The 25,640-nt window shown below is 33.9% G+C and overlaps 1 protein-coding gene across 5 annotated transcripts; it reads right to left on the bottom strand.

Annotated features, from left to right (window-relative positions):
• Positions 1–1,134: 1,134 nt before the first annotated feature.
• On the bottom strand, positions 1,135–20,607 carry LOC106051643 (uncharacterized). 5 transcript variants are annotated; one of them, XM_056026834.1, is made up of 12 exons: positions 20,462–20,607; positions 19,145–19,313; positions 16,158–16,471; positions 13,204–13,397; positions 12,410–12,521; positions 11,651–11,794; positions 10,885–10,962; positions 9,718–9,928; positions 8,037–9,030; positions 7,063–7,280; positions 6,327–6,523; positions 1,135–5,280 (listed from the first exon to the last, which is right to left on the bottom strand). In XM_056026834.1, exons 3-12 carry the CDS (start codon positions 16,418–16,420, stop codon positions 4,866–4,868), a joined length of 2,826 nt encoding a protein of 941 aa, XP_055882809.1. In that variant the 5' UTR covers positions 16,421–16,471; positions 19,145–19,313; positions 20,462–20,607; the 3' UTR covers positions 1,135–4,865. The 5 variants fall into 5 exon arrangements, with proteins under 5 accessions (XP_055882809.1, XP_055882805.1, XP_055882807.1 ...); XM_056026830.1 differs by having other exon boundaries at positions 7,063–7,283; positions 20,462–20,606; XM_056026832.1 differs by having other exon boundaries at positions 7,063–7,283; positions 19,145–19,171; positions 20,462–20,564.
• Positions 20,608–25,640: the final 5,033 nt, after the last annotated feature.

The raw sequence follows: 25,640 nt of genomic DNA, 5'->3' as shown, positions 1-25,640 counted from the left end.
AACACTGTGTTACCGGTTGAAACGAACTTAGCAAATAGATTATCAATATTGATAACTCAAGAAAAACAAAAGTTTCAAGAATAGAAACAGATGTTCTTAGATGAAAGTGTGAGGTGAAAAAGCAACATTTCTAAATATCTATCATCTTTTGTTTAATCCATGAAAGCTATTATAGCACAGTGCAGGACAGGCCACTGTCCTGTTGGCTCATATTTCTCACGGCTATGGCCAAATTTCGATTTACGGTGCACCCGCTGCGGGGAAGAAGAGGAAACTGCCCCAGACTTGCTGATCTCCGTCTCGACAGGTCTGGGAAACCAAAAATTCTCGACCTGTATAGTGACGTGTATGCACTAGGCAAGACAGCAGGGTTTCTGTCCAGGGCTTTTGCAAGAGAGGATTTGAGCCTCTCAAGCCCTCACTCTAATGGAGTTTGATGATGATGATGATGATCTTTTGTTATAAAGGCAACGGTGGGGGTGGGGACATTGCAAGGGAAATGATAATCTAAGAAAGTGGTGCTTGAAATAAAAGATACCATTAGAGAAAAAAAAGTTCTTATTATATCAAACAAATAGAGAACAAACTTTTAAGTATTTCTAGCTGCCTAACGTAAAATAAACTTCGATACATTAACTACTTACTGTACTTCCGATCAAGAGGCAGGACTACACGTAAACAAACACAAAAATTAGCGACGCAATAAGTTGATGGTGTGGATGTGAGCTCGTTATGGCTACATTTATCTTGCATGACAGGCACCCCAAGCAGTTTTTCTTGAGTGAGATAACAAGGTGAAAGTGCCTCAAAACCAACTTTTGATGGCATTGAGGGAGACACTAAATAACAAATCTACCCATGTCGGTCACATTATGTTTCGAGAGAAAGCCTATGAAGTCAACGTGGGTTACCAATCTGGTTGTTTGTTGTTTTTTTTTGTCAATTTTGTGAGTGCCACGTGCAGTATATTACTAAAAAAAATGTTTTTGAGTAATAATAATGATAAATTGCTTGTATTTGAACATATGACTTAGAAGTACATTTATTTTGTTGCATTATTTCTCCAGTCCTTTGTTATGGTCCAAAATTTTAGGAGGAAGGCCAAAGATAAGCAGAAAAAAAATAGGATTCAAATAAATTTGGCACAATGTTAAATAACATGAAAATTTTAACCAAAAGGAACTAATTGCACTTGGTTGAACAAAACCTTAGTGACTTGTACATAGATGTACACACAGGCATAAATTTGTAATAATACAAGGTACCTATGAAATGTGAAGTCTCCAATATAGTATAATGGTGATATATATATATATATATAAACATGACATACATATAAACAAGGAAAAAATAAAATTCCTTTTTAAAAAACAAAGCTTATCTTAAGGATAGAACTTTACAGCTATAGATCTCAATAATTTGGAAGTTATTTCCCTTTTTGATATCAAAACCAGAGTTAATAAAAGCTTGGTAAAAAACAAAATAAACAGTAATATTTCTTTTATATCTATAACATTGTGTGTTTATGAATCTGTGCATATAAAAACTAATGAATATAAAGTGGCCTACCAACAATGCTGGCCTGATATAAAAGAGGTGATAGAGATATGCATATATTCTGAAAATACATGAACATATTGTTTTGGATTGACAGTTCAATAAAAAAATACAGGAGACTGGGACAGGAGAACTGATGATCGATTTAAAAGGTGACCTACAATAATTGTGAGCTGATAAACATTTAATCAAATGATGCTGAAAGATCTAGATTAACGAATGATGGTGAATGTTATCAACATTGTACAAAGCAAAGGACATAAAAACTCTTGTGTTCAAATAAATTGAGTCAATATTTCATACTTATCATACAAAAAAGGAAATTAAAAAAAAAACGAACTTTCCTACTATAATATAATACATATATATATAAACATAATAGAAACTTACAAAGTTTGTACAAAGATCTGTGACCAATAACAACTAAACATGAAAAAAATTACCAAAGTTACAATGATTGCAAAAGGAATGAACATAAACAATGGCTATGCATAAAGATTAAGGAACTAGTAATAAAATATGTTTATTAGCTATAACAAATTTTAAACAAATAAAGCTTCTGAAAATGAACTTTCTAATACAGATTTTTTTGCTATAAAAAGAAAGAATATCAATGCCACAATATATTATTATATGATTATGACATTCTCGCATAATTAGGAAAGTTTTTCTAATAAAAAGCAAACTCACTTTCTGACTTCAATAATACAAACTTATACTTACAAACAAAAGTACATAAAACAAATCTAGCGCTAAAGCTGAGTTTTGGTGCAGGACATTTGCTGCTTTGGAATTAGGAGTTTTGTAATAAACATATTTTCTACATGAAAATCTGGATATTTAACAAGAAAAACCTTTTAAAAAAATCCTTTTTAAAAAACAAAGCTTATATTAAGTATAATTGTATCAATTAGTTTGGATCAGTCATGTAATATAATTTGTAATAGATCTAGACAAACAATAATGGATTAACTTTCACCTATCCCTTTGTCTGTTAAACCTCAGGGGCACCACACAAGATCTTTCTCCATTCCTCTATGTCTCTTTACCTTGGATAGAATTTTATTAAATGACAGGCCTGTCAAATTTTTATATTGTGATTAGAATTATTTTTATCAATTGTTCTTTTTTAGAATAATTTCATGCTTTTAGCTTTCTCAATCAAAAATGTTCAGTTTATGAAAAATAAGACAAAGTTTTAAATATTTAACAAATAATTGAGTGAACTTAACAAGTCAGATTGGTACCAGAAGACTCAATGAATGGACAATGAATGAAGCTTCTTGCCAATTCCATAAATTTTAGGGACATTTTCAAGTAGAGAACAATAGTAGTCCCACCCTGAAATTCCAAGCAAGCAATTTGTATTACATTACAGCTCTTTTATATTAACATTTTAGAAGGGCAGACCAGCTGCCCTCAAAATGGAAAAAAATATATGCTTTACTTTAATTATTTGTAACTACCTAATAAATGCAAATGATCATCTCTTGAAGCTGCTGTTTTGTGTGATTCTTTGTATTACTTCATCATTTAGGTGTGAAAAAAATAATAATTTTTTTTCCTACCATTGTTCACTTAAGTTTTGTTGACAAATTCATTTTTAAAAAGCATATTGGCAAAACAATTATAGTCCAGCAAGATGTCTTACAAATTTTGACTAATTAAAGAAAAGCGCACACACACACACATGTACACCAAATGGTGAAGCCACATTCTTAATGAATAACATTAATGCCTAAAGAACATAATGACTGACATGAAGTACACATTTAATGACATAATTATAATTCAGAATATTATAGAAAAAGTTTACACATAAAATATATACGTTGGAATAGAAATACATATGCAAAACTAAAATATGTTTAAATCTTTTGAAAAATGTATTCTTATTAATTAATAATATATGTTAACAACAATTAGCCCAGAAATGTTAGTCACCAATACAACCATCACCAAAACATCCTGCATTGCTGAGTTTATTAGACTACCATTTCTTTCTTTTATTTTGTATTTTTCAAGTATACCTTGTGTAAGTGGTCTTATATAAATGACAGGCCAAAGAAAGTCTTTAAAGAGAGCTTAATAAATTAATTATAGTGGAGTCCTGATAGTCCGAAATGATAGGGACCAGACTCATTTTGGATTAACATCTTTGATTAAGCAAAATTATTACTATAGTAAATAATAATTATGAAAAACAATATTTAATTACATAAACAGCTACATGATATAGTGATAAGCACAGTTTATTTTATTTTATCTATTTAACTAACAAATTCTGTGCTTAACAAGAACGCGAAATGTTTCTTATACATGATATTATAGAAAAATAAAAACAACACAAGATACAGAAATTTTACAAAGAAAATTAGATGAAATTCAGAAATGTAATCAAATTGGAATATGTTTTTCCACCCCGAAAAATGTCAGTTATTAAGAGTAACAAAAAAAATACAACAAATTCCACTTATCTTATCCATGGTAAACCAGCAACACAGACTAAAAATGCAAAATACCTAGGTGCTATAATAAATGAAAAACTGTCATGGAAATCAAACTAGAAATCTCTACAAATCAAATAAGAACATAAAACTAAAATGTTATTTAACCTTGGTTAGGCCAATAATAGAATATGCATCCTCCGTTTGGGACCCCTCAACTCAAGAAAACATTAAGAAACTAGAACAGACACAAAATAGAGCAGTGAGATTCATAACAAATGAATAACCACATTTGACTAGAGTAACACCTTTAGTAAAATCACTAGGATAGAAGATTTAAAAGTAAAGTAGCAATTATACATAAAACACTGAACCATAATCTTCAAATACAAAAACAAAACCTAATAAAATACTCAGAAAGACACAAAAATAAAGGCACATTCCTCGTTCCATTTGCTAAGACATATTTGTACAAATGCTCCTTCTTCCCTAGTGCTATTAGAGCATTGAATGGGTTGCCTGAGCTAGCCAGGAAAACCAATGACATGGCAGAATTTAAGTCAGTGGTTAACATGATTAGATTGACCTATCTTCTCTTTTGAAGTAACTTTTGTACTTTATGAGATAAGATTTTTTCAATGTAGCCAATAATCTAATATGTATATAAACTGTCAAATTGTTAGCAAAAAATTGTTCAAAAGTTGTTGTTTTTTTCAAGCTATGAAGTATAAGCAAGCTGCAAGAGGATTGTAAAAATAGATTGACATAAGAGGAAAGGTATAAAAATATCATAACTATAATAGCAATATCTTTCACAACATTATGAAAATACATGAACAAAAAGTAAATTCCATGGTGACATTATACATTGGTTTGATGAACATCTGTAGACTTTGATTTTGGAACACTGATGTCAGCTAATATTGTTTTTACTTTCATTGACGGTCTGTCAGTGAATGCAATTTCTCTGTTACTGACTGGGTTGGATGTGACTTCAAGTAGAGCTCTTTCATCTCCATGACTTCTTAATGAGTCACCTTGACCTCTTGAGCTGTCATGACTCTTGGGCCTCTGACCAACTGATAATGATTGGTTGAATTCATCATTTATGCTGACAACAAGCAGGTCGACGTCACTTTTGTTCTCTGGAAACTGTTCCAGTCTTAACACATGGTCAATGTCATCATTATTGTATTCTCTAGGCTTCAAGTGGATATCTTCTACTGTCCAGCACTGATTGAAGGTTTCAACCTTTTCTTTAAATTGAGCTTGGAATCTTGTTGAGAGAATAAAATGCATTTAAATGTTATATTTTTCATTCTAAATAGAATGTCTAGCTAAATTAATATTGTAATAAAATAAGCTAGTACGAGTTTGAGTAAAGACACAAGTTCTATACTAAAATAGTGATGCAGATTAAAAAGAAATCCAAAATAACTTAAGGACTTAAGTCCTATCGTTTTTAATTAGGTAGCTAATATTTCACATAGGCAAACAACCTGAGACCCTTCAGTTTAGAAGCCAAGTGATTTACTATTCTGTTCAGCCACTCCATAATTTAACCAACAGCTTCACTTAAAAGCTGCTAAATTGAAAATAATGAAATGAAATAAAGTACTGAATCCTCTTTTGTATAATAAATAGAAAGCTTATGTATGAAGCAGTTTATTGTTATTGTGCCAATATAAAAAGCAATTAGCTTATAAACAGTGAGTATAAACAGAGCATAGACTACAACAGAATCAGTACCTAATGAGAATCTATAGAACATCAACAAAATGGCTCCAAAAGTAAGATACTAGTTGTTGTTTTTTTTATTATAAATTTTCTTCAACGTTTTAATTCCTGGTCAGATTTTTTAGGGGGCCAAGACTAAATAACTTTAAAAAATAAGAGTTCAAAATACACACAAAACTGTATCATTTATGTGTCAGTAAAATCAAACTGAAATGTTGTAACATGAGATGCAAAGAATCAACAAGAAAAAAATACCAGGCTTTGAACACATAAAGATAGACTTCATTATCACCACCTAAGAATAGGTAAAATAAAATAAAGTTTGACATTGTGCAGGCAGCATGACATCCTTGTCCTTGTGTTTTTTTTTAAGCATTTAGAATCTGTTCTTTCAACCAAAAGGCTCTGGAAGAGACTCGAACCCATGGAGATTAATAGTTTATTTTATACTTGGTTGTTGATTTGTAGCTCCGAACAGCTAGTACAACAAAACCCATGTAGGCGTATTTAGTTCTTAGTAAAAATTAATTCAATTTAATTATTACTGTAGTTGAAAATTTTAAACATGATTTGTTTAAGTTTTACCTAAAGTTGGAAGTATTGACTGTTGGTATAGTGTTGCCACCGCTGAAGATATTCTTAATGATGAGTGGAATGAGGCCAGTGATTAGCGTGATGAAGAGATGATTGGTGGGAGAGATGTAGTAGATGGAGCCATAAGCCATGATGACCAGAAATATAAACAGGATGAAGACACCAATTTTGAAAAACTCCATTGTGGCCTGTTTGAAAAGAAAATATTTGCCATTTAACAAACTTACAAAATCTATCTCATTTTTTGTTTTTCATTCTTTAAAACTAATCACAAGCTTAGATTACAGTACCAAAAAAATTTTCTAGATAGTTTTTTTAAATAATTATTTTTATTTTTAAAGAATATTATAATCCCTGGTACTAGATGTAGACAGATTCAGATGAGAAAGGTCAGCGTGATAACCTTTATGCAAGTGAGACGAGATAGAAAAGATACATAATTTTATAACTTAATTTAAAATATATAGTGTAAAACTTTCAGTGCCCTATGTTTCTTTCTTTTTCTGGCTTGTGTTCTAATAAGGTAATCAAATCAAAATGCATTAATGATATCTTAGTTATGTTACATCCTGAAATGTGAGCTTTCACCAATTAATTCAAGCAGAGAACAGAATGATCCACTAAGGTAATATAATAACATTTTAGTTTCATCACTTTATGCTTCAGGTTTAAGGCACATCATCTCTATACAAGCAATGCCCTGCAGTTAGTTTACTCATATACTTACATTGATATAGTTCTCTCCTAAAGTTCCTGGTGCCCCAGTGCAGTCTACAGTTGAGCAGTGAAACAGAAACTTTTTACTGATGTACAAGTTGTCATTGTTATCTAAGAACACCAGAAACTGTTTCATCTTAAAACGTAAAGCTCCATCTTTCAGATCAAAAAGGGGGGTTAATTTTGGATGTCTCATTTTGGAAGGTGAAACTGTCACAGTTGTCTCATCTGCTGAAAAAAAAAGGACCTTTTATAAGAAAATTTTTATCCTATCAGAGGAGTGAATTTAGAGCATTAGATACGAAGACATTATTTAACTAAGATCATGCAGGTCCTACAACTAGAGTAATAAAACACTAATGTGATTCTTAATATGTTTACATTTTTAGAAGAATGAAAAAGTAGATGAATTTCAACAAAATCATGTATATATCTGGTGGATATTAAAATTTAAAAAATCTAAAAAAATATACTCTGATGTATATCAATATAAAATGATAGTAAAGGAAGATATAAAAAGTAATTGCATATAATTCTTGTAATTAATATATTTAAGCCCAATGCAACAGACATTAGGATTTACATGCTAAGTATTGTGATTATGTAGGTCACAGTTGGGGCTGCCTAGCCACAGGAAATACTGCATTCCTCATTAATCTTTGGAGTCGCCTTATTATTATTATTTTGATTATAATGAATAAAAATATTTCACTTTAAAATAACTATAAACTTACTTGGCATTAACTATTTCTGAGACTACAGCAATTGCTAAAAAACTATTTGTAATCCCCTCCCAAGGATGACTAAAAAAGTATAAATTGTGAACCTAAATATTCCTACCTAACGACAGGGTAAAATAAGTTTACAAACAAAGCCCTAACAAAATATGTGAAGATTCACATGAAAGTTCTAAATTATAATACTTTTTTTTTTATTTACATAGATAAATATTTATGTTAATTAATTTCTACTTTGGTTTATTACCAGTATTTTCATCTGATGGATTACTTTGTACATCAATGTCTGCTGGAATGTTAAAGATTTTATTCTCCTGCTCGTCACTTGGCTTGAACGCCTCCCTCCTCATTTCATCTATTTGTTTGTTGCTGACGTAGTTAAAGATTGTGCCAAGGAAAGCATCAAATTTTTTCCCTATAGTACTGTAGGAGTCCCTGATGTAGATTACCATGATGAAAACGACTGGGAGAACCCGGTACATAAGCTCCGCCTCTACTACTATCATCACTATAGTCATGACCAACACATGGACAAGAAAGTTGGCACCAAAAGTGAGTACAACTACCATGAAGATGGCAGTGAAGAAAAACAAAAACATTTCACATCTGTTGTACATTCTCATGGCACTCTTTGGGTTGTCCTTTAACATTCTGGCTCGGAGAAGTATTCTTTTCACTAGCTGGATGATCACTTGAACCATGGGACTACTAATTAAAAATGTCAGCAGAACAGGAAGGGGAGACAAAAGCACCATCAGAATCCAACATGGAACAAATATGGCACCAAATCTTTTCACGGGCAGACAACCTTTTTTGATTATCCTTTGCATCAGTTGCATTCGTCTTCGCACTCTCTCTTTCTTTCCATCCTCATTCAGCACCTCGGTGTATAACTTGTTTATGCTTTGATTGCTGGCACCATCAATGACAATGATGAGTCCATGTAGCACATACATGACCGACACAAAGCCAACAATCACTTTCCCTACAATAGGTCCAGTGTAGAAATCAAAAGTGCTTTTGAGTCCTTTCTCCCTGAAGGCCTGAGACAGGACTTGATAGTCTAGGCCATTGACACACATAGCATACATGAAGGGGACACTGGGAAGGGCCAGAATGGACAACACTAGGATGGTTCTTAAAGCTCGAAGCCAGGAACTCCACCTGGGACACTTAGTGCAACAATGTGTTCCACAAGCAGGAGTATTACAACATTCTTTCAATGGTTCACTGCGTTGAATCTAATGATTGAATAAAAAAACATCTTGTAATATTTTGTTAAAGATATAATTGTAAAATTAAAGGGATATAACTCTGTTTCCTGGTTATGAGTTGTCTACCTGCCAGTATTAGTAGTACAACTTCATGTATGTGTTCTTCTTGAACATTTTGAATGAATTTCCCAAAATATTAGAAGTGTGTGACCCAAAGCACATATAAACAACACTGTTGGTTTATTTTATAGAATATTTGCTTACATTTATTATATTCTTTTTGTAGAGAAATGCTGATATGTGACCTAATATTCTATACAAGCTAGTTCCTTTATTAATTAATTATGTGTGTTTGCTATCTTAGATGCTACAGTAAAGCCTGTGTGTTTTGTCAATCTGGCTTGTAGTTTCTAAATTTCTAACCACATTGTTGTAGCTAAACTGTGATGCTGGTGGTGTAGCTCTATGTGTAATCAACCAACACGTGACACAGCCTGTGTACTTAAAAAGGACTGATGTTAACATTCTCATTGTAGGTGAACTACGATATGGCTATCTGACTAAGGACTGTGTGTTGTTTCGTGATGGTTGGATAAAATTGTTCCATGGACCAGCAATATTTAGGCCATGGTCTTGTTTTTATTGTTTAAAGTAATAAAATTTTAAAAAATTATTTGGTGTTATTTATGCCATAACAGTCAGCAGTTATCTTACCTTACATCTGATGAGTCCATTAAATAAAGCTCGCAATGTTTTCACTGTTTGACCATTTTCTACAAATATTTTCTCCTCACTAATTGATAGCTCCAGTTTTTTTACGCTGACCGTTGTCATGTGATCAATTTCAAGTTTCTTCACCTCCTCTAGAAATGCTTTCATGTGTTTCAAACAACTTGATTGTATTAAGGCTGCAGATTCCAAATTGCTGAAAACAATAAAAACAATTGTGTTTAAATAATATAGATTAGGAGTGACAAGTATCATAGTATAAATTACAATTTTTTAAATAAATGCTTCTAATTTTTGTCTTAAAAAGTCTATTTTTCTTATTAAAAATGTCTGGTTCCACTTTTCAAATTATCAATCAAATACAGTTGCAGCTTCCATTAAGCTGTTTTCTCCACCTGGAGTCTGTTTAAGTTTCTTTTCATAGTTTGCACCTGTTTTTGCAAGGACCCTTCTTTGGGTTTTAAATGAATTGTTCTTAGAATTTCGTCAGAGTTCACCAGCTGTCTCTTTCAAAGGCATCTTTATATGCATAGTTCAAACACAAGAATGTCTCTTCTAAAGTCCCTAGCTGCTCCTTGGGAAGAAACGTTGCTTTACGACTGATGGAGGTCAGCAATCACTTTAAATCTCTATTGCATGTTATTACAACCTATTTATCTCACATGAAAAATTCAAGCAAAAGTTTATAAGACAAGAGAAGCTGGATAATCAGTTTCAATAGTTATGATAAACTGATTATCATTTTGATGACTTATGAACATCCTTAGTATCTAAAAAAAACATCTCCACAGGGAGTCAAATTTGGGATTAAACTTGATGGCCAAGGCATTCAACCACCTTAATCTACAAGTTCATTTACCTTTATTTTATAATTTATCTAGCTTTGAGTCTGATCTTATATATTAGTTTTACTTTAATGTTCACATAAACATTAGGCATATTACTTATTATTCCATAAGCTAGGACAAATTTGTACAAGTGCTTCTTCTTCCCTTATGCCATTAGAATATGGAATGGATTGTCTGAATTAGCCAGGAAAGCCAAAGAATTGGTAGAGTTTCAAGTCTCTAATCAACAAGCACGTCTAGATTAACACATTGATATACTAGGGACATCAATAAGATAAAATGGATTAGATTTAAAACTCTTTACCTATATCTCTCTGCATTTTTCGTGATGACAATTTGAAACTTAAGGTCATCTTTAGGGTCATAACTGTAGGTGCTCACACTGGGGACAAAGTCAACCAGAAACAATTACAAAGTTGTACAAAATAAAGACTTTTGAAATTTGATAATGAAATGGAAAAAAACTGCTGACTGGTAACTACCAAAAAAAAATTGTAGATATAAATAAAGATTTTTTTATTTATTAATAATAATAATAACATCTTTATCTAATGGCTACCAAACAAGCTATTCTTCTTAAGCATAAGGTAGTGTGTGTTATGTGCTTCAGATTGTCATCCCAATGGTTCTGAGTTCAAAGCCTGCCACAATCCACCTCTGCTGTCCTGCATGATTTGGATGTAATAATCTTCATTTCTAAAAACATATCACAAACTTATTTTTTTAAATAGATTTTATATAGCGCAACTTTCATACTTATAGCATGCTCAAAGTGCTATGATCCAATCTCTTTTGTGGACCAGTGGGGGGAGAGTGTATCTACCTTAAGGCGCTCTAAGAACAACTCTGTTTGAGATGGGTGTTGAACCTCAAGCCCCCTTGATAGATAGTCAAGCCAAGTTTATGTATACTTAGCCTTTCTACCAGGCATCCCACACTTTAAAAACATAACTCCATATTTCAGTTTCCTATGCTTTCATTTCAAATAAAACATTTCTAAAACTATTGCTAATCAAACACTGATTTAAAATGTAAGGTTAGTCATCAGTATCTCCCAATGAGAAACTTACATGTAAGCTTTCGGTATGAGCACAGGCATGTAGAGACAAAAGAAGACAGTCAGAACTACGATAAACACTTTGAGTGCCCAGACCCAACCATCTTCAGACACATCATGACAGTAGAGTGAGTCATCAGAGTCACAGCCACAGCATCTGTTGAGATCAAAACTGTGTAACATGTTTTATAGTTGTGCTGAAGTTTGTTAGTCACTCTTTTTTTTGTTTTAACATTTGGCTTCAACATTAAATTAAATTAAATTATGGCTTTTTATATAGCGCTACTTTCAATGCTTATAGCATGCTCAGAGGGCTTTGGTCCAATCTCAGTTGTGGACCAGTGGAGGGAGGGGGTATCTAGGAGAAGGTTTTTCTGTGCTGCCATTAGAAGCTCAATAAACACAACTCTACCCGAGTCAGGTGTCGAACCTCAAACCCCCTTCATAGGTAGCCAAGCCAAGCTAAGTTCAAGTGCACTTAGCCTCTCGACCACGCTTCCCACTGTCACTGTCGAAAATGTAGACATGCAAAATATAAAAATACTTAAGAAATAAAAACAAAGTTTATATTGTGTTAAGGGAGCTCCTGCAGACTCTTTATAGTATGATGCATTAAACTTGTTAACCCTATAAGTCCTACATCTTTTGAGACCTGTGACAAGAGCCATAACTGACAGTGATATGCTAAATGTATATTGTGGGGCCCCTGCCAGGCACAATCGGTCATCAAATCAAACTGCCCTGTTCCCACACATTAAGCAGTTCATCTCACCTGTATATCAATTTCCCCCACCCAGCGTTGCTGCCTATCCTTGCAGTACAAATCTCAACATCATCAGAATACTTGAAGCTATGTTTGGCAGTTTTGCTGTCAATGTTGAAATCTGGAAAATGTATAAAATAATTTTAAAAAAAAAGAAAAGTAGAAATGTTGACATGGAGAGTAGTCAATAATCACATGTGAAGTTGTCAGAAATAACACCCAGCATGATTAATTGACAACACAATATAAACGTGACAATGTGATGTAGTACAAGAAGACAACAATTTTTAAAATAATTTTATTCAACTATTCAACTTGTTCTTAGTTTTAATTTACATGAATAAATAATAAAAAAATATTAAGTGAGCCTAACTGAAGAAAAAAAATTATTTGTCTTTGATAAGACTACATAAATAAAGTTAATCTTCTTTCAGAAGCACTGCCTTTCCAGAGAAAAATCCAGATCTTCAACTCATACATTAAGACGGTTAAATGTTTTTGGCGTAGTGTCATTTACATTTTAAAAAGTTTATAAAAGCTATGACCTATCTACCACGTGTGTATAGGTCTGCATTGAGTCCAGGAAGGTTTTTAGTATTATTTTCATGGGAAAAAGGGAAAACAGTTTAGACTAAAACGCTTTCAATTGGGACATATTATGTAGTCTAGTATTACAGTTGTATTCTGGGTAATTTCTGAGTGCTTATATAAAGTTGAAATAAACACAATGCCCCACAAAGGTGTTTAAATTTGATGTTCAAACATTTGCTCAGCTTTAAGCTGCTCATCCATCAAGTACTCACCCTGCAATAAATAGTTTCTGATCATGACCTCTGCATCCTCACGAGTCACGTTACTGAAACAGTCCTTTGGGCTGACCACAAGATCCACTCTCAGTTCACTGATGCTGACTGCCATCATGGGCTTCAGGAGGCCATAGTAGTAGTGATAGATGAGAAGTAACTGGGAACTGGCTTTGCCCTGGGTACGGAACCACCTGAACACAGAAACATGTTTGTAAAATGTACACATGTCTGGATAACAATCAATGGATGCTCAGCATGTTTTGAAGCACTTGTGATTTATTTAAAGATTTTTGTTACCAGATGCGTGGGATATTAAGTTATTGTGCATTTTTACAACTTACTAGTAGGCCTAGACTACATTACACCTTACTATTTTATCTTATCTTATAAAATACAGACGTTACTTTAAAAAAAAGAAGATGATTACGTCCTACGCGTCATGCATGTTAAGCAATGACTTAAATTCTGGTGTCCTTGGTGTTCCTGTCTGGCTTAGGCAACTCGTTTTTGCCCACGATTTTGTTTTAATTCCAAAATTCTGCGATTGCTAATGAAATAGAATAATATTTTTTCTCCATGTTCGTTATTCAAATGTAAACTTTAAGATGTAAAAGAGGAAGAGTTACCATAATAAGTCCACAACATTATGGAGTCAAAGCATTATAACTAATTTAGTAAAATATAAAATAATGTATTTGCCTAAAACACGAAGACTCCAGTATGAATCTAAACAAAACAACCATAAATGCTACAATATTTTGTAAAAAAAAAAAAAGCGAATTTAGTATAATAAATGAGAGGTTTAAACTTTCCCCTTTCAGACCTAGCGATCTATAAGGAAGATTATGTCAAGGTCATCTAGGTTTAACTAGGGTGTCGACCAACCACCTTAAGTATACTATCTAATGTCAGGCGCCCATCAGAGTTTAGCAGTAGCCAGAGGCTACGCTAACGTATTTAGCCAATGGTAATACGCCCGTTTCGAGGAAAGGGAGGGAGACCACTTAAAAAAAAAAAAAACAAGCGAGAGGTCTGTCTAATTGAAACAAGTAAAAGACAACCCAACAACAAAACTCTGGTTGCACTAAATCTACCATGTGTATTTCCCTTAGTTGAAGTGCTGTGCGTATCACACGTAGATCGAGACGCTTTTGAAGTCTTCCCCGGTCTTCCCTTAAGTAGTCACGTAACTCTCGTTATTTCCGTACCAAAAAAAAAAGGGGGGGGGAATGCAGTCCTAGAGTGACCTAAATAATCCACCCACTAAAATCTCATTAGATGAGGATAACTCTGAAATACGATATCGTCTACAACCTTGCATGCAACGATTCATTGTGCTGTAAGCAACACGTACCAGAAAACTGAACAAAGACTATTGTCTACGTACTCAGACGTTCATTTGCAATCCTAGCAGACGTGATGACTTTTTTTTTTTTCTCTTTTGTTTCCCTTTCCTCAGAACGAGACATTGATTTCTGTTGAATAGTTTCTTTGTTTGGACCTCGACAGGGCTACCAATAACATTTTTTTTTTACACTTCTTTGTCTCCTGTGTATTGACTATTTCAAAGTGAAATGGTTTACGCGCATTTTAAATCTACCAAGTTTTTGCGGAAACGAGGAAAGGTGTGAGTTTTGGGAGCTATATAGGAGATTTGGATACATTTTGAAAACTGGCACTAGTTAGCAGGGCTCTGCAACACAAACTATCTAAACAATAGTATGATCATTAGTATGGTGCTTGCAATGCTAAATTTTGTAAGGGGTGGGATGTGTGGCCGAGAGGCTAAAACTGCTTGGGCTTATGACTTGGCCACCTATCAAGGCGTCTCGAGTTCGACACTTGACGCTGCAGACTTGTCTTAGCGCCTAAAGGCAACACGGGAAACCTTCTTTCAGATACCCCATATCTCCAACGGTCTGCAAGAGATTGGACAATACCGCCCTATGCATGATATAAGCATGAAAGATGCGCTATATAACAGCTATTTTATATATATATATGTATATATATATATATATATATATATATATATATATATATATATATATATATATATATATATATATATATATATATATATATATACATATATATATATATATATATATATATATATACTATATATATATATATATATATATATATATATATATATATGTATATATATATATATATATATATGTATGTATATATATATATATATATATATATATATATATATATATATATATATATATATATATATATATATATATATATATATATATATATATATATATATATATATATATATATATATATATATATATATATATATATATAATTGACTAAATATTAACACAACTAAGGGAGTTTGAGCTTTTAAACAAACTCGAGGACTTCCTCTAGGGGTCAATCAGGCTAACCAGTAACATAATATATTCACTATTTTGTGTGTGTGTCTGTATATGCATCACAAAACACTTTTATTATTATTTGGGCCATTTCTGTTCTACAAACGTAGTTTTATAGAATAAATAAGTATATTTTATTGTATTTAAAAAAAAATAGTGCGTCTTATGAAGAAAAAAACTTATTTTTTTTTTTTACAAAGTTTCGTTTTCAGAAGACCAAAAGTAGCCGCTGCAACTATTCTGACACAATGGCGATGGTGAATCGGATTACAATAGCACTTTTAGTTTTCGAAATCTATACAGGACTGAAGGACAACAAACCCACACTCACAATTTAAAAGTGGCTATTCTAGCAAAGGCCGCTAAAAATGTGTGCATTAGATGGGTGAAAAATAATAAATAGCAGAATGTATCCTGACCATAGTTCTTAAGGTAGCTATCAAATTCTATATAATATCTTCATTAATCTGACACTTTTAATTTTTAAAAAAGCCAATCTTAGAAACATAACATCATCGTACATTAAAGTAGACAAAATAGTTCAACAGTTCTTACCTCCACGGTTGAAACGCATCAGGGCTGGTTCTCTTGACCAGGTCAAAGTCCGGTCCCACATTGGTCAAGTTGAGAATGTACTCCAGTATAACAGTATAGCTGTCCTGGTCAAGATACTGGACAATGTTGTCCACAAACGTTTTGTTGTAGAGCAGTTTGAAGGTACACGGAAATGGAGTTGAAGAGATACACTGACCGGAAGTTGTGGTCAGTAGTGTCCAAGCCAACATAGACAAGACGACGGACACTTTGGTCAGCTCCATGATGCGGTCATGTCTGTCTATCTGTGCCCTTAACTTGACTTACTGACTGATCTATAGGAATGTGTATTACGAGTCAGATTTACGACATATGTCATCATAGTCATTAATTAGGAAAACTCGTAAGTCTGAAGAGAATTGACTGAACCAGCTTCACTCTCCTCCTACCCCCCCCCCTCTCATTTTCACCACTGAGTATACACCTATGCATGTAATGAGCAACAAACTTTAGTAAAAAAAAACTAAGACTTAATCTGTATTAGCCACCCCCACACAGAGATACACGTTTCCTTTTATTAAGAGAAAATCAATCGCTCTATAAGTTGTATAAAAAAGATATTGTCTTTTTCTAAAGTGTTTTAGATGTTTTTCTTGTTCGAATAAAAAGAAAACACAAAAAAAGGGTAGATTGGACTAACTTAAATGAACATTCATTACATAAATTTAGAATCCAAATATATTGTAAATATAAATGAAACTTGATAAATACTGCACTACTGCACTAAATACTGCACTATAGTGTGATGATATATCCAATATGTACGGACCTATTGAGGCCAAAGTACTTTAGAAAGGTAGAGGTTAAGTTTTACTTCTTCTTGAACCGCTGTTCACGGTTCACTGATTTCAAGGCTTCTCCCCCCCCCCCCCCCCCAAACATGCACAAGACAATGTGCCTCCTCCATTACGTGGGTGTGTGCAATGTGTCAGTCAGCACATACACCAGAAAGGGAGTCACTCTAAGTAGTATTAGATATCTCTGGGGTTTAATAGGAGTCCCGTTAAAAGATGAAAGAATTTCATTGGTTGCGTATATGGTTCAGTTCATTGAAAGCATTTGTTTATTTAGGAATGTGTCAGGAATGAATGGAATTTTTTTTTAAAGTACAAGCTCATTAAATGGCGATGTGATGTGCAAGCAAGGTCTATCTAAGATCGCATCATTTCAGCAAGAAACAAACAAAAAAAGGGCGGTATCTAGATCTGGTGTTCTCTCTGCGGTCAACTGCGGGAACATCCAATGAGGGCAGTTCTGTCCAAGTCGAAAGATAGAAGAGTGTGCGATACACCCCCCCCCCCCCTCAACTCACACCCCCATCCACCACCATGGATAAAGTATAAAGTTAGCGTAACAATAAATAATTTGTTGCACTTGGACAAAAAAAATAAAGAATTTAACCCTTATTATTGGTATACAATAATACGGTAGTTTTAAAAACACAGGAATAAAGATTGAGAACAAACCTATTTACATGGCAGGAGGCACCGTTCATGCCCAGGGGATCAACACCTATCAAACTTTTCTTTCCAATGGAATGGAGACAGCCCTAAACCATCCGCCCCTCTCCTTCCCTTTTTTCACACCCATTCATCTAAGTCCGACAACTTCTTTCTGTTTTCCCGCGCTTTCATACAAGCGGATGCTCCACTTCTTTTCTGCCCTGATAGCCGAAATGGACCTGATTCACCAAAAAGAAAGGTCACGTGATAATATTGATAAAACAACTGTCACGTGATTACCATTGTTGATTAAAATTCGATCGTAATTTGTATAGAAGAGATAGAGAAGCACGTGACTCAATGTTGTTTGTTTACGTTTGATGAATGAGGTCCATTGGTCAGATGAGTTAAAAGCTTATTTTTTTTGTTGCATTGTTTCTTTTTTTTTTTTTGGTCTGTGAGTAGCTGATGATTGTCTCGTGGCCCAAACGTTCTTTGTTTTTACTTTGGTTCAGCATGTCTTCATGCAAGTATGTCTACTGTGAAAGGACACAAGTAGACACATTATCACACAGGGCATTGTCCGACAGAATCCAAGAGTACTTCGATCCCTGATGTCGACACTGCCAAGAGGACATGGAAACAGTGGAACACATCCTCAACGGTTGGAAAAGTGCTTAGAACATGACAGGTTTCAAAGGTAGGGTAGGGCTGGCACATGCGAGGGAACCCCTGGTGAACACTGCCAGACACCTGGTCCGTACTACAAGAAATGATCTCACTACGGAGCTTAAATGCAGGGAGGTTTACATGTTCTAGTTAGGAAGGTGTCGACATTAACATGGATCATGATTGTTAAGACATGTCTTCTCCGTACCTGAATACCTTTGATATGGCACGCATTTACATAACTGACACGATTAAAGCGTCAGCGCCTCCCATCCCAGTTCAGATAGATGTCTTCATTTAGTGGTAGTGGTTTTGTTTTTGATGCAATTCTTAGCCTTCCCACATTTTTTTTTTTTTTTGTTTTAGATTCAATACCGGGACGAGCGGTAACCTCCGTGACCCCCATGGTAAGCTACGGATGAGCATCGCCAACCTTTTATTAGCCTAGTCATGCTACAATGAAAGTCATCACTTATGACCCCATCGACCCACCCCTCCATTTGGGATCGACGGGATAGCTTTTTTCCCCCTTCATATAGGTGCAACGACTTCTTTGACACTGTAAGTCAATATGCAGGTGAGAACCTGAGCAGTGCACCTGAGAAGCTGACATAATGATGGGAGTTGGTTAGAAATAAAAGTAGGCTAACCGAAATCAGTCTACAGTATACAGCATTAAATCTTGAACAGTTTTTTTTTTAATTATTTTCGAAATATGGCATCTTAACTTAGTTCCTTAAAATTGGGTCTATATTAATAAATAATACTAGACCTATAGTCTATAACTTCAAATTGAAGTTAATAGCAAAAAAAAAAAAAATTAGAATTTGGACCTACCTGTAGTGTAGATTTGTTGTTTTTTTCCTGTTAGAAACAATCATTTATAATATAGACTAATTCCATCTTAGTCGACTATAGGAATTAGATCTAGATGGTGTATAGCCATGTCCCAACATAATATGTAGGCCTAGCAGTACTGTTATTTGAAATTCTGTGGCTAATACAGCTATTAAGTCGAATAAAAAGAAAGATCACTAGACCTAGATCTAAAATTTATCTACGTCGAGCTTTTCTTGCATTTTCCTACATTATAATTTAGCCAAATAATTTAAATGGAAAATAGATCTAGAATAATAAAACATTGTATGAAGAATTAATGTATTTTGTATCAAAACTGTCGATCTATAAAATCTTAATATTAATAGATCTAGATCATATAGATTACTACTTTGAGATCTACTAGAAATAGAATCTTAACTCTACTAAATGTATGGCTACATCTAGACTATAGACTCTATTAACTATATTAGACCTAGAATATACTATAATATAGATCTAGTCCTAGTAATACTAATATTATATCTAGAATCTAGATCCTTCCAAGATTTAGAATCTAGAACGTATGATAGATATCTAGAACTAGATCTATGACTAGGCCTAGATCTCTATATTATTTTTATAAACTCAACGACGACAACGAGTAGATTCTAGATTAGTAGACATCTAAATCTATAATAAAGAATAATAAAGACTACATCTATACTATAGTCTATATTAAAAGTAATAATATAGTTATATGAATATAGGGTCTATAATACTATAAAAGATATATCCAGAGTCTATATACTACTATATAGAGCAATATAGACTAAAAATAAATAAACATATAGGCCTAATGAGAGAGTAAATATAATATATGGAAATCTACACTAGAATGACTAGTACGTCACTAGTACGGTGACTAGTAGATCTAGAAGTAGTATACCCGGTTGTATTTAATTATTACTAGATCTACATCTAGTAGTAGTTGTAGTGACTATATAATAATAATAATATAGTTCAGTAGATGTATCTGCTATCTAGTCTAGATCTAGACTAAATCTCAGACTCTATTATTTAGTATAATTTATAATCTATACTTATTATTTAGTTCTAGATCTAGATATAGACAGTTTAAGTTACTAGTATAAGTACTAGTGTTGTAGTATATATAATATATTATTATATATGATATATGTATTATTATTATACATTCAAACAATGTATAGAGTATAGATCTCTGTTATAACTATTTAGACTATTAGATGACAACAAATAAAAAAAAAACATGAGATTTAAATATAATCCAACTTGAAGACTGAATAAAGTGTTTACATTGAGACTTAGCCTGACTTAGGTCAACAGCTTAGGCTTAGCACAGTACACACAACAAGACCACAGACTACTACACAGATAAGAGCACACTCGGGGTGTTTGTATTTCGCTTCCGCTGACAGTCAGCAATTGATCCACTCCACACATTTTATGGTTGCCAGTTAGACATGCGTGTTTTTTTTTTTTTTCTGCTTTGTTTTTTCCTTGGCATACAATCACCGCTTCAGATGTGACCTAGATTTCTCTCAGCCGTGACGTCTCGTTAGCACCTTGCAAGTGTTCGTCTTTGTTCTTTGGGTATGAGCACTGCGTTACGCATGACGTGCCTTGTGGTGAGTAACATCGGTAGGAGGAATCGGGTTCTGTTGTTGTAGGCCTATTTTAGGTCTATTCTGTGCTGAGCAGGTGATCACACACACACACAGAAACTTCAGCTATAATGAATTTGATATATTTATAACTTGGGTCTTATTTAGATGGGAAAAAAGGAAAAACAATTATTATATGTTGTTAATCTGTGCAAAAGATTAATGAATTAAACAAAATCTAAACATTCATATTTAATTTTTCATAATTTAGTAACAATTCTAAGCCATATAGATAAATGCGGGTATATGCCAAAGGGATTATACCCATACTTAATACTAAGAAAGATAAAATAAAAGTGTTAGTTCCCCTGAGTCCTGCAAATAGAACTATAAAGCATTACAAGCAAAATATTAAGAAAAAAATCTTTAAAAAAAAAAAAAAACTCATCTAAGGAGAAGAATTCTTCCGTATATCTCAATACTGCAGGAATAAGCTCCTTTTATATAAAACAAAATTAATTAATTACCACTAATTGATTAATTAAATGGTTTAAAAAATGTTGATTTATGTATTGTCATCGACTATGAATAATTGTGCACAATTTAAACTTGATCCGAGAATGGGAAGTGGGACAAATAACGTAATCAGAATATAATAAGGGGATTAGCTTCACATATACAGCCACATCTCTCAATTAGTAGCATTTATTTCCTTTTATGATTAAAAAAAATTAATTAATTAATCGATAATTTTTTTTTGCTTGATCTCAACAAATAATTGTGTAAGGTTTCTACTTAATCCGAGAATGTGATTAAGAGAAATAACGTGAACATATATTGTATTAGGCAGACAGAGTCAGCTGATATAATTTTTGTAAAGACAGAGTGAGTTCATATAAGCTTTGTAAAGACAGAGTAAGTTGATATAAGCTTTGTAAAGACAGATTTAGTTGATATAAGCTTTGTACCAGTGGCGTAGCTAGGGTGTGGGAGGGGGTCCGAATTAAAAAATCCCCCTGGGTCCCCACTTGAGAGTTCCCCAAATGAATGTCCGAAATTTGTTTTTACATTAAATATCACGCCATTATCTCATGTCATGATATCGAATGTCAAAATGCAGGGGACCCTAAAGATGTCAAGCCCCCCCCCCGGGCTTCCAAATCCATAGCTACGCCACTGCTTTGTATAAAAGACTATGGCATTTGCAAATTTTTCTGAAATTTTGATAAAATATGTGTTGTCACGCCCCTCCAGTTTATGAGCGAAATTTCAACTCGATTGAATAATGAAAAGTTGCCAAATTTAATTGTTCTTTTTTTTTATTATTATTATGACGAAAGTGTGTATTTGTAGCCGAAATTGACATATACAACTAGATATACACGAACCTCTTAAAACCACTATATCTAGTGTTTTGTTATTATTATTTTTAGTACCATTTGATGGTTTAAAAAGTGATGGGCAAGCTACTGCCCGTGGGCCTAATCCAGTCCAACTTAACTCTAGAGACGCCTCAGCACTCACACAGTTACTTCCTCTAATGGAAACCTATCGGACATTTCAACAAAACATAAATGTAGGCTAATCAGTTCAGATTTTTATTAAGTAGGCTAATGAGATGCTATCCTACTGTCAACACAAACTTAATCATTTTGTACGCATTCAAATATAGGCCTAAATGTTATAATAATGGCAATGTCTTCGATTCCTAAGATAAAGGATAAGTACAGTGTTTCACATTGCTGGGCAAACCCAGTTGTGACCTGCATATTTATAGAGATAATATAAAGTAAGGTAGAAAAAATATTTGGTACATTTTAATACAGTCATTATATAAATAATGCATTAGGCTTAAATAGTTTTATGCAGCATAATTGCCAGGAATTAGGCAAAGAAGATCATCAGTGATAGGCAAACTACGGCCCGCGCGAGAAGTTCGAATCGCGGAGAAGTTTCACCCGACCCAAAACAATTTTTGTTTTCAAAAATAAAATTAAAATAACCATTTCAAACAAAACGAAAAAAAATCTTTTTTTTTTATTATGAGTTGAAACATTGAAGTAATATACGAATACAGCGACAATTTAAACACGTCTGTCTCATATGCAATGAAACCATGATCAGTTCATGATAGTTCACTTGTAAACAAAATAACACTATTTAGGCACACAAATCCGATAAGAAAGAATTAAAAATATCTAAACATCTCTGAAAATAATTATTAGATCAGAAAAATCTTTTATGAAATGTGTAATATCTAAACATCTCTGAAAAGAATTATTAGATCAGAAAAATCTTTTATGAAATGTGCAAAGGCTCGTTTGTAAGTGACATTGTTGTGTATTGCTTGAAGTATTAAAACACGTTCTGGTGTAAGAATGTACCGAAAGAAGCCCCGACGCCAAAATCGTTTTCTTGCGTCTGTCACTGAAGAAACGCATTCTCCTTACATATACAGACTTTCATTTGATAGCTTGTGGGTCTGGGGGAGTGTTGTAAGCCTCTCCAGTGGGGTTCGGCCCGACGCCAAAAGCGTTTTCTTGCATTTTTCACTGAAGAAACACATTTTCCTGACATTTACAGCTCATTATTATCAGTGGGGTTCGGGGCGACGCCCCGATGCCAAAAGCTTTTTCTTGCATTCTTCACTGCAGAAAAGCATTCTCCTAACATCTACAGCTCATTATTCATCAGTGGGGTTTGAGGTGAAGCCATAAGCCATAAGCGTTTTCTTGCATTTTTCACTTCAGAAACGCATTCTCCTGACATTTACAGCTCATTATTATCAGTGGGGTTCGGGGCGACGCCCCGATGCCAAAAGCTTTTTCTTGCATTCTTCACTGCAGAAACGCATTCTCCTAACATCTACAGCTCATTATTCATCAGTGGGGTTTGAGGTGAAGCCATAAGCCATAAGCGTTTTCTTGCATTTTTCACTGCAGAAACGCATTCTCCTGACATCTATAGCTCATTATTCATCCTATTAAAAAATGACCTTTTGAAAAATGTTTTACTTGAAAAATATTCTATTATAAATTTATAGGCCCTTACTACATTGCAAATAAACGATTTGAAGATACCCCACATATCTGGATTAATGCTTTGAGGATCGCTGCCGAAAAAAAAAAATTCGAAATATAATATTTAAAAAAAGACGCTCATTTGTAAGTGACATATTTTGTTGCTTAGGCATGCTTGTAACTTTGTTTTGTTACAGAACTATAATTCAAAGTTCTATACAAAAATTTTGGAAGTGGGAGAAGAAATTAAATGTACCAATTAGATTCTACTCAAATTTTATTTTTTTTTGCATTTTTTAGGATTCAAGCATACATTGTGAGCTATAGTCCCAAATTTATTTAACAAGAAAAATATCATATTGAGTAAAAGTTGGAAAAAGGTGACTAGGAAAGAATATTTGGGTTCAGAACTCATCTCAATCGTTACTCTTATACTGAAAAATTTCGTATGAATTCTAAATTTTCCAAAGCAAAGTCTTTCTTAAAAATACATGTGAAATTACATTAACTACAAAAAGAAAAAGTATTGGTTTGTCCGATGGGCGGAAGGCGATTGCGTGTATCGCCTTCCCACCTGGTACAACCCTTTTTCATTTTATATTTACTAATGATAAAATTTGAGATTAGAGTGTGGTGCGACATAATATACAAATGGGTTCACATATTAATACGTAGCTAATATCATATAGATATTCTAATTTTGTTCACAAACTATGATTCTCCATAAAAGTAGGACCGCCCCCCCACTCAGAGGGCTAGAGTGGGGAAGGCAGTAGATGCAATCACTCCCCACCCTTACCCCACTGAAGCGTCCAAGATACCAGAAGGGGAGCGACATAATATAAATACTATATTTTAATTGATCTAATTTTGTTCACAAACTATGATTTTCCCTAAAAGTAGGACCGCCCCCCCCCCACTCAAAGGGTTTAGGTGGGAAGGGCAGTAGAGATATTCGTCCCCCCCCCCACCCACCCACCCAATCGGCCAACATGGGGAACGACATAATATAAATCAATAACAAGTTTTAATCATATAGATATTTATTATATTCTGCTAGCGAGCTGTGATTTCTACAAATAATTTGGACCGCCCCCCCACTCGAAAGTTTATGGTGGGGGGGGGGCGGAAATGATGCCATCGCTCCCTCCCGACCCCACCAAATCGGCCAACACACTAGAGGGGGGGGGGCGAAATAATCTAAAAATAGGTTAAAATATAAATAATTAGTATATATTATTAACATAAGTAATAAATTCGTATACAAATTGTGTGAATTCTACACTAAAATTCGTCCGCCCTCCCCCTTGGGGGGGGGGGGGGTCGGCCGAGTGGGGGGGGGGGCGATCGCCCCTACCGCCCCCCCCCCCCTGGATCCGCCAGTGATTGTATGATTGATTACACGTGAGTTGGTTATTATAGCGCCCTAGCGGCCATTGGGGCGCGTTTCTGTCTAAAAAAAAAAAAAAAAAGTCCACTTGACGTAAAGTCCTCCCCCATGCGGTAAAGGTAGCGGATAGCTTAACTAACGCAGCTGTTGAACAATACGCGTTGACTCTATACTGGCCACAATGACGATCATATTTCTATCCAGTTACTTGATTCTCAGAACCTTAAGTAAGGGATGTGAGAACCACTGCTTGTAAGACACAGTGATCAAAATAATGTTCTTTATGACCAAATGCCTATACTCTTTCAAGTCCAATGACTTTAGACAGCTTAGTGTGGAAGCCAGAAAGAAAAGCTGTAATCAATAGATCTAGATATAATTTGTTATAAAAATTAGCCTTCTAAGAAATTAAAAAAAAAAAAAAAAAAAAGGTTACAAAGACAGTTTGTGTGGAAACACAA

Source organism: Biomphalaria glabrata, chromosome 4 (genome assembly GCF_947242115.1).
Source record: "Biomphalaria glabrata chromosome 4, xgBioGlab47.1, whole genome shotgun sequence".
NCBI classification, from domain to species: domain Eukaryota; kingdom Metazoa; phylum Mollusca; class Gastropoda; family Planorbidae; genus Biomphalaria; species Biomphalaria glabrata.
The sequence above is the reverse complement of the archived record's forward strand: the minus strand, read 5'-3'. Positions and strand labels throughout refer to the sequence as shown.